The 10,051-nt window shown below is 42.7% G+C and overlaps 1 protein-coding gene across 1 annotated transcript; it reads right to left on the bottom strand.

Moving 5' to 3' along the window:
- Positions 1-367: 367 nt before the first annotated feature.
- LOC125535525 (BRCT domain-containing protein At4g02110-like) lies at positions 368-7,118 on the bottom strand. The gene is made up of 10 exons (XM_048698590.1): positions 6,875-7,118; positions 6,677-6,769; positions 6,472-6,576; positions 6,208-6,309; positions 5,405-5,489; positions 5,248-5,314; positions 5,112-5,156; positions 1,897-4,947; positions 1,515-1,731; positions 368-1,405 (listed from the first exon to the last, which is right to left on the bottom strand). Exons 1-10 carry the CDS (start codon positions 6,986-6,988, stop codon positions 800-802), a joined length of 4,485 nt encoding a protein of 1,494 aa, XP_048554547.1. The 5' UTR covers positions 6,989-7,118; the 3' UTR covers positions 368-799.
- Positions 7,119-10,051: the final 2,933 nt, after the last annotated feature.

The raw sequence follows: 10,051 nt of genomic DNA, 5'->3' as shown, positions 1-10,051 counted from the left end.
ATTTCATAAGAAAATAAAAATGACCTAGACTCAATGGAAAAATTCCTTTGGTGTCAACCAAATGACATCTCGTTTCCTATTCCTACTCATAGGATTTGAGATACATGACATCTCATTTCCTACAAAATTCCTGTTCCTGTGATAATTCTATCCTATGAACCAAAAGAGGCCTTAAAGGCTAGTTGCAAGTCAAGGGTGGTATTGCAACAAGGACAAAAAAAAAATCTCGAACCACAGTAGCGAGTCGAGTGTGGTCTTGCAACCGAGGCAAAAAAAATGACAACACCTCTGTTTGGTGGTGGACAGTCAACTAACAACAATGAAAAAATTCATGAATTTTAAAAAAATAGAAAATAAAAAATTGAAGTGAAAAAAGAAAATAACAAAATTACAGAATTTAAATGTTTACAAATTTGAAACAAAATAAATAAAAAATTAAAACAGAAAAGGGGAAAGAGAAAAAGAAACAAAAAAGGAAATAAAAAATTACTTATGGCTGCAACCCACGACCACAAGGCAAGGAAAAAACAAAAAACGGCCTACATGCCACTACGGGGTCTCCTCACGTGGGCAACGCGTGTGGAAACAACACCAAAAGAAAGAAAATGCTAAAGAAACAAAAAGAAAAAAGGACAAAAGAATACGAATCTTGATGTAATTGTGTGGTTAGAAAATTAGATGTGAGATAACTATTTCACATCTAGATGTGAAATAGCAAACCTGTTGCTACATATAGTATATTAACACAGCAGCAAATGTCCTTGCCAAAAATAAAACAGCAGCAACAGAGCCAGAATGGTCATTTGCGCTTGGGCTTTCCTGATCTGCTGCCACCTTTCTTGGCCTTCTTCCTAGGAGGTGGTTTCGCTTTCACATGCCCGTCGTCGCACTTGGGGCACAACCAGTCACCATCCAGAGCAGCTCTAGCTCCAGGCTGCGGGTTCAGGCAATCGGCATGCATCCCAGCGCCGCAGCCAGCCTTGCTCCCCTCGCCGCTACCGCTGCAGATCAACATGACGGCTCCTTCCTGGTTGCTCGATCCGCAAGCAGAACAGCTTATTTCGGGGTCGCCTCCCCCAGCTGCCGCCTCTGCAGTGCCGGCGCCGCCAAGTTCACCTTGCTGAGAACGCTCTAGCTTCTGCAGGGACCTGTCTGCCAAGTCGTGCATGTTGAAGAGGACGTGCTTGTTCAGAGGGTGGCCGGGCTTGCACACGTACTCCACCAGGTAGTCCGTGCTGATGCAGGGGATGTCGTGGCTCACGAACTCCTGGACCCACGCGTCCGTGCCCAGCACGCCTGCAGATACTACCGCGAAACTGGCGCCGTGTTTCAGTACCCGGGTGTAGGGTGGGGAGGTCGCTAAGATGGTGCCATCGCCAGCCTTCACTACACGCTTCAGCGTGTCCTGTTGAGAAAATGGAAGGCTTATCTGATAGAAGTGCATATATAGAGCAGCAGCATTAAAAAGTTGCAAAGGATGCGTACCAGATAAACAAGTGTGCGTCCAAACTTACCAATGATGGAGAAATGCACTCTCCATATATAATGATCTTCATCCCGTGGAAGGCGCCATGTCCAGTGCGCTGCCTTAGTTGTCGCCATTTCCTTGGAGCATCCAAACTTATCGTGTCGCCATTGTTTGGGCCATCACCATGCCACTCAAATGGTTCTTCCTCTACAAATTTGCCAGCCTCATTGCAAGCACTCAAGTAATCAGACTTGAGTATCCACCTAATATTTCAGAGAAGCAACTAACATTCAGATATTGTGAAATAGAAAAGGGGGTAAAATGACTGTATGTGCCTTTTCTTTTGTACGAGAATCTAGGCAACAAGAACAAGGTATAAAGAACTAAACATGAAGCCTCTGAAACGGCTCATATGGCAAGAGATTTACCTCCCAGCTGCAGCAGCTGCAAAGAATTTTTCGGTTCTGCGGAGCTCAGGTGCGATAAAATGTGTCGCTTGGAAAGACCACTGATGTGAACCCCTGCATACTCTTCCCTTCAGGCGTCTAAGTATGGACATATAATCCTTCCTCAGTAAGCCATGTCCGCTTAAAATAAACCATGTTGGTTCCAACAAGGCCAAGGTTGTGCAATCATTTCCTTCTCTTGTACTGTGGTCACCAGGCACATCTTTCCCATTCCGTACCGATTTTGTGATACATTTGGAACTTACACAGCTAGTTCCATATTTTGATTTAGGAGAGAGGTTAGCATTGGATGGTACATTCTCCTTCTCATGGTGAGTAGAACCATCCATCACATCAGCAACTTTTTTCTTTTTGCTGCTCCTCGGCTTTGTGTTTTGCACATCTTTGGATGGTACATTCTCCTTGTTATGGTCAGTAAAACCATCCATTGCATCTGCAACTTTTTTCTTTCTGCTGCTCCTGGGCTTTGTGTTTTCCACATCTTTGGATGGTACATTCTCCTTCTCATGGTAAGTAGAACCATCCATCACATCAGCAACTTTTTTCTTTTTGCTGCTCCTCGGCTTTATTTTTTGCGCATCTTCCGATATGTCCTTGAAGGAACCTTTGCAAAATGATCCAACTTCATTTGCTGTACCATCCTTATTAGCACTCTGGACATCCTTATCCGCCATTGCCTTGCCAGCATTTGTGGGGCACTCTGCAGCCCTCTTTATTGTGTCAACTTCAGCTTCAGATGGGAAGACACCACCAGTGTTGCAAGGTTCACTACCAGATACATACTGTTGTGTGGCAGAAATTTTCCTCTTCGCAACTGCTTTGCGCACTCTGTTCTTTGGCACTCTATCAGGAGCGCATGTTTCATGATTATCAGCACTTGCAGTGCTTGAAAGCTTTTCAGTGGAAGCTTGGGGAACTGCATCACAAAAATTCGACTTTAAAGATACTGCCTCGGCTTTATCAGCGGTTGATGCATCAGCCATCTTTACGTCAGCAGGCTGGGAAACTTCTGGAACAGCACTCCTTGCTATGGCATATGCCCCCTTCTCAGATGAACCTCTTTGAAATTGATCATCAGTTGTGCCGCCTGGAAGTTTTTCAGGGTTACTTCCCTTTGAAATCACATTAGCAAACTCCATCTTTGAAGCCGCTAGCACATCATTCATCTCACTGTTGGCATTCAGTGAGTTCTTGGCAATTGTGTCTGCTCTACTTCTCAGGATTTCTTCAGGAAAGGATGTTCCACATTCAGCAGCATTCACACTGGTACAATTATTTCCTTTTTCTGCTTCTACGTTTTCATGAGAAAGAACTGCCTCGATACCATGCTTAGACTTGGACTCACTTTTAGAACATGCAGATGATGGGAGTCTACCATTTGTAGCACTCCGAAGCCTCTTAGCACCAGCGTTCTTCACTCTAGAAGTCGATACTTTCCTAGCACCTGCTTCCATGGTTGCATGAGAAACCTCCTTGTCATGCTGCGAGTCCGTAGCTACCGCTTCAATGCTATTAGCCTGTGATGCATTGCTCACTGCTACATTCTGATCTTGACGAGAGAAACTTGAAATTGTTTTTTCAACTTCAATAGAAGGGCTTATGGCACGTTCCTTCTCTGCTGCTGCTTCATGCTGTGTCAGTTCCTTTGCTTTGGCTGGTAACTCTACCTTCGTCTCATTATCAAAAATTTCAGGAAGTTTTTCTGCTTCAGAAGACCTTGCAAGCTTCAAAGAAGTCCTCCTATAGCTCAACAGCTTCTTTCTAGAAGAGTCAGACTTCTGCCTCTCCGTAAGGTTCACAATAACATCACTGTTTACTTTACCATTAGCTTTAATGGGTCGAGATCCAGTGGAATTTTCCCCCAGATCAGAAACTGTTGCTGCATCAGATGCGATTCCCCTGCTTGAGAAAGGACTATTTGCAGTTCCAGTTGCTGAGTCTGTGCCTCCATTTAGCAGTTTTGGACTGGCTGAAGAAAGCCTGCGCTTCGTCTGAGCAACTACAGAGTCTGGTCTATTCACATGTTTTATTGCTTCGTCTCTCAGGCTTTTGGCATCAGCAAGCTCGCTAATTTTATCATTGCTCTTCATTGATGCAGAGATATTAAACTCGACATTTGGTGTATTTCTCTCAAAACTTTGGGGAGATGCTGTTTGGTCAACCGAATTTAAATTAGTTCCCGGTGAAACTGACTTCCGAGAACGCTTTCTGGAGTAGCTTAAGATCGGTGTAGTCTTCGACGCAGAATTGCCAGGTGATACCAAATTAGCCTTAAGCAAGGCTGCAGTTCCTTCTATGTTTGCTTGACCAACTTTGGCAGTAAGATCAGCTACAGGTCCATCATCCTTATGATTGACGTTTCCACTCATACGTGACGAGTGCAATGTTTTCTTCAAGAGACTCTCTGCAGAAGATGTTAGTAAACTAACATTGTTGCCAGTGAACTGACAGGGATTGTCCAAATATTCTCCATCAATGTTGTGTTTGTTGATTACTGAAATAGGTGATACCATAGTTGCTTGATGTACAAGATGATCAGCACAATCTGTGAGCCCATTTGTGTTGAGAGTAGAAGCAGCAAGTGGCCTTTTATCACCATCTTTTGTTTCATCTCTGGTAATGTGATCTCCAGGAGCCTTTTCATTGCCACTGGAGTTAATAGGAGGAAGGATAGAATCATGTGCCTCAGGATCAGCAGAATTTGTCACACCATTTGTGTTATGAGTGCTTTGTATGTCAGCTCTAACATCAAGGGGCCTTATGCATACATCTTCACTACCCTGTTCTGAAGTGCCCAGGTGTCTTCCTTCAGTAATCTCGGTATTGCCAGGGGAGACAGTAATACCGTGAACGGATGCGCGGACATCAGGATCAACATGAGTTCCCATTCTGATCCCTGTAACAGAAACACTTCTGGCAATGCTTCTGCTGTGAGATAAACCTCTGCCAGCATCTTCTGCTTCATCTTCGGAGTCCTGAACTTGTACCTCCATCATCTCTTGTTCCCAACCACTGCATAAATAAGTGACCAAATTACTGGATTTAGTACCCACGAAGTGCATGATATACATTGCATATTCTTATGAGAAAATTAACCAGGCATATAAACCCGATGGCTAAAATGAAAGGGGGGAAACATCAAAGAGAATAGCAAGGTGGTTTGGTGCCACACTCACCTTCTGTTATAATTATCAATTGGAAGAATTTCCCAGGCCTTTAAGCTGCAGTAAAATCATATCTGGTGTTTCAGCAGAAATAACCATGACATGACACAATAACTTATTTACAAGACTGGTTAGTAAATACACATACCAATCTTCCAACCATTGGTGATTAACAAGATTGATATTCACCATTTTTGCAAGTTCATACTTCTCACCTGATAGAAAAAGGGATGAGAAAAACTGAGAGTGAACACTAACTGTAAAAAGTGTAAACTGTATGGAAATTTATGAAGAAAACAACATACCTTCAAATTTGTAGCAAATGAGATGGGTGACTTTGTGTGCTATCAAAGGCTTAGAAAACTGTGCTCCCATTAAAGTGACCATTTTCTATATTCAGTAGTGAAATCAATGGTCAGAAACATGTTTCCGCAAACACACATCGTTGTATATTAGAAGACTAACATCAAAGAAGGCGTCAAGTACAAACCAAACCAAATGGTGCAAAAGCTCCAAACCAAACAGCAATAGCCAAGCTTTTTTTTTTTGAACCGGGCGGATCCCCTTTCCATTACTTGAACAAGCAATAGCCAAGCTAAACTAACATAGCTAAAAACTGACAAAAAAGACTAAGCTGCCTAAGCAGCTACAGCTTTAGGATGAGAACTCCAAAAACAAAATGAAGCGTTCAAACCCAAGTGTGAGAAACTACAAGTCCTTACAAGGAAGGAGGTGAAAATGTGTTAACTGCTAAAGGTGGATCTATGTCGGTAGCATTCTGAATCTTGGCTATGCAGAAGAAATGTTGGTTTCTAACATGTTTGGTGTTCGCAAACTGATTCAGCTGTTTAAGTGTATATAACTAACAGCAAACTTGGCACAACAACAAAAAACAATTTGCTGGAATCAAAGGTATGACAATAAGCTATCCAAACCAGGAACCAAAACTTAAAAACCAAGTATCATCAGTCTATCAACTGAAGGAAACATAACTGTCCTGATCGATAACAAAATGATATTGTCCATATACTATATGTTATTGGCTTTATGAATTAACAATCATAGACCTCTAGGCTAGGAGGTATACAGATAAAAGCAGCAGTATTACCATGATGTCTTCACGCCCATTCTTTTGGTACCCTGTCAGGCAAATGTTCAGCGATTGACTGCCCGGTATGCCATCCAGATCTCTCACTGGCTTATACAATACCTAATCAAATCAAACGGAGTTCAAGTCACCAACTAATCAGCAGAAATAAGATAGCTTCAAAGGGGACTAACTAAAGGGTACTCGGTTAAGACAACGGCTCGCTGAACTTATTTAGAACACACATCTTAATTCGGGTACAGTTAGTACAGTAGCAGAACTGACCCGGTCGGCATCGGCAATCACTCCGGCATCCAGGCTATCGTCCACCCACAGCTCATTCACAACCTTCTTCCCGCCCTCCCGCGCCGCCACGCACACTGGATCATCCTGCATACATTTCGGTTCAAGCACAAGCACAACTGTATTAAGCCACAGGAGAAACGCACCCGACGAAACCACTGGAAGAGCAGAGGAAGCGGAAACTCACGTAGACGAGGCCGAAGACGACGACGTGGGTGCACCCCGCCGCGCCGTGCCCGCCGGCGTCGGCGCCGCCGCGCCGCACCATCTCGGACCGGTACTGCCAAACGCAGAGCCCTCATCCGGTGAGACGGGCCGAATCGGGCCAACCAGAACGGAACCGAAAAGGGGAGTGTGGGAACCGCGTCGAGGCGGCCGGGCGCACCTGGGACTCGGAGGCGGGGTCGAAGCCGACGAGCGCGAAGCGGACGCCCGCCAAGAGGCGGTCGTCGCCGTCGCCGTCGCCGACGCCATCGTCGTCGCCGTCGTGCGGGAGCATGGAGGGGGGTCCGGGTCGGAGGGACGGGACGGCGGGTAGGGTTCGAGGATTTGGGATTGGGACGGCGGACGGGACGGCGCGCGAGGTTGGAATGGGGAGGACGAGAGAGGGGAGAGGGGGGAATTTTGTTGCCTTTGGTCCGGGAGGGAAAGTTCGAGATCGTAATTTGGTTTCCGCCGGGTACGCGCGGTTTGCAAGGGGAATGGGTCGTACGGGCCAGTTTGAGAAATTTGGATTCGGCTTGCCAGCTCCCTTCTCGTGCTTCCATTTATGCTCCCACTTAATTTTATGGTTGTTTTTTTTTCTTTTTTCTTTTTAATTTAATCATCTCTTCTCCTGATTTTAAAAGGGTGGGGTCGGGCTTTATTTTGTTCTAATCAAATCAAGCCACGTAGATAGAAGCACGGATAGGCACACGATGGAGGAGCAGGCAAGTTTCGTCCAGTTTAAGAGTAGGAGCCGAGAGTCTTTTTGCCCATGACCCATGAGCTGTTTGTCTCAAAAAAAATCTATCTGCATCAACCGTTTTCTCAAAAAAAAAAACTCATCTACATCTACCTAAAAAAACATATCTATATCTACCTCAAAAAAATCTATCTACATCTACATCTCTACTTCTCTCTCTATAAAAAAAATTACTAGCAAATATGCCCGTGCGTTGCAACGGGAAGCAAAAAATTATACGCAAGCTAAATAAGTATGACTCAATACCCTGACATATAAGCGTCTTTTTTTAACACGGTGGCTCACCATGTTGCCACTTATTTTTCTTCCTGCCCTCGCTGATGATGTCGCGATGTCTATGTGATCACAATGCGTCCGGCGTGCTAAATCCTCAGGCTGTGAGCTTGCCACTGCACGCCACATTTGTCATTATGTTGCGCAAGGGAATGTTTAAAACTTTAGAAACAAATCTCATCGACCACTAACTACTCCCAACGCCCAGACATATAAAGACTTTCAAAAAATCAATCAAATCCTGGACATAAAAGACTTTTGAATCGGTGACAGTTTTTCGAATCGACCAGCTTTTTTTGAAAATTTTGATTTACTCAAAAAATTCATGAACATTATTTTTGTTTACGAACATTTTTTGAAATGCATGAACAGTTTTCGAATTCATGAGCAATTTTTTACTCAACAAACATTTTTTGAAACTATGAGGCTTTTTTAAAATTAGGGAATAAATTTTAAAATTTTAAATTTATGTGAACATTTTTTCTGATTACCGAATATATTTTGAATACACAGCCATTTTTTCAAAATCATGAACATGATTTTATTTCCCAACCATTTTTTCCAAATCATGAATATTTTTTATAATTCACGAACAGCTTTGCAAAACCACCAACATTTTTTGAATCCGCGAAAAAATTATGATTTCCTAAACATTTTATGATTTCTCGAACATGTTTTTCAAAACTCACTACTTATAAAACTGAAAATCCCGAATTGGTTTAAAGAAGGAAGAAAACATAATGAGAAAGGAAAATACAAAAAATAAAATGAAAAAAAATAGAGGAGTCAAGCCCCACACATGGGCCAGCCCATAAACGCATACGTGGGGGAGAGTACTTGCGATAGAAAAGGGAGGGGGAAATGAGGATGTTGGGTGGCTAGTAGAGCTAGGCGTTAGCCACTGTGTTGCTTTGTGCGTCTGTTATTTCTATTGGTATCACATCTATAAAACATGAAATGCGACGGCGACTTTGGAAAGAAAAAATGAATTGTTTTCTTCACTTATGGGTGGCATAGTGGGTAATTTATAGCAACTTCGGGGGTGTTTTTTTGAATGGACGGGCGGAAGCAATAACCCCTTTATTATTAGGTAGAGATATATATTTTTAAAATTTTGTAAGTTTTCATATTTCACTTTTCTTCTCACCATCTTTCAGCAAACCTTCCTCGGATGATAATCAATCACATTAGTTTATTTACCTTCTAAATTAATTTCACTTTACTTTACTTACCAAACTTTTCATCAAAATATAAGGTAAATCACGGATGGAATTTGATAATCATTTATTTACACATTCTCATTAATATAGACAGGTAAAACACAAACTAACATATTAGTAAAATACAATATTTAGTAGGACAATGCATGTGCGTTGCAACAGGCGACATACAAGTAAATAAATCATATAGATGATTATGCAATATGTTAAAGTACTTTGAATATACATATATTATAGTGATTGCCCATACATTGCAAGGGAGCCATATATACTTCGGCGATTCAACAAAAATCGCGTCTAACATATACTCCATCTATTTCTTTACGTAAGGTGCACATTTTTTCGCCACGGTCTCCAATGCATGGAATTATATAGAATTTGGGACAAAATAACAATTGGCTAATCCGTTGTTTACCGGCAAAGTAAATCGATTAAGATGGAAAAGAAAGAGATTCAGCCAATCGAGAGAGAGATATACTTTTCTTTTATGTCTATAGGAGATATGCATGCACTCACGAAAGATATAATTTCATATTTTTTCTGGATGGCTGAAAAAAGAATTACGAGGAACTAAAAGACACACAACGATCTCACGGTAGATCAACCTGTAACCGCTACTCCAATGAAATCAATACTATCAAAGTAGGATGTAGGGTAATATCTTTTCGTGAGAGCCCGAATCTGGGTAAATCACAGTGTCCCCTGTTACCGTCGCACCAAGGCTACCTGTTAGGGGCCCCTATCCGACATGTGCTAGATTTGACTCGATCAGGTGGAGGAAGAGGGCGAACGCGGATGAGGGAGAAGAGATGAGTGGAAAAGTGCTCGTCGGGCATGCGCCTGGATTTCCTCATATTCGCCCACATATATGTTGGATATATGAGTGCTGATCAGCCCAGACGTATTAGGCCGGTTTGAGATACCGTATGGGTCATGATTTCCGCTCGAACATATACGGGATGTTTGAGGTGCCTGGCTCTAAATGCTCTTAGGTCCCATGGGTTTTGTCTCAGGTGATTTTTTTTTAATTAGTAGTGAACACTGATTTTGTAGGCTTTGATTTAGCGGTTTTGCTTTGTGCTTCAAGAAGTTTCACGTCCATCCC

Source organism: Triticum urartu, chromosome 2 (assembly GCF_003073215.2).
Source record: "Triticum urartu cultivar G1812 chromosome 2, Tu2.1, whole genome shotgun sequence".
Taxonomy (NCBI): domain Eukaryota; kingdom Viridiplantae; phylum Streptophyta; class Magnoliopsida; order Poales; family Poaceae; genus Triticum; species Triticum urartu.
Note: the sequence above shows the minus strand (reverse complement) of the source record. Positions and strands in the feature narration are given on the sequence as shown.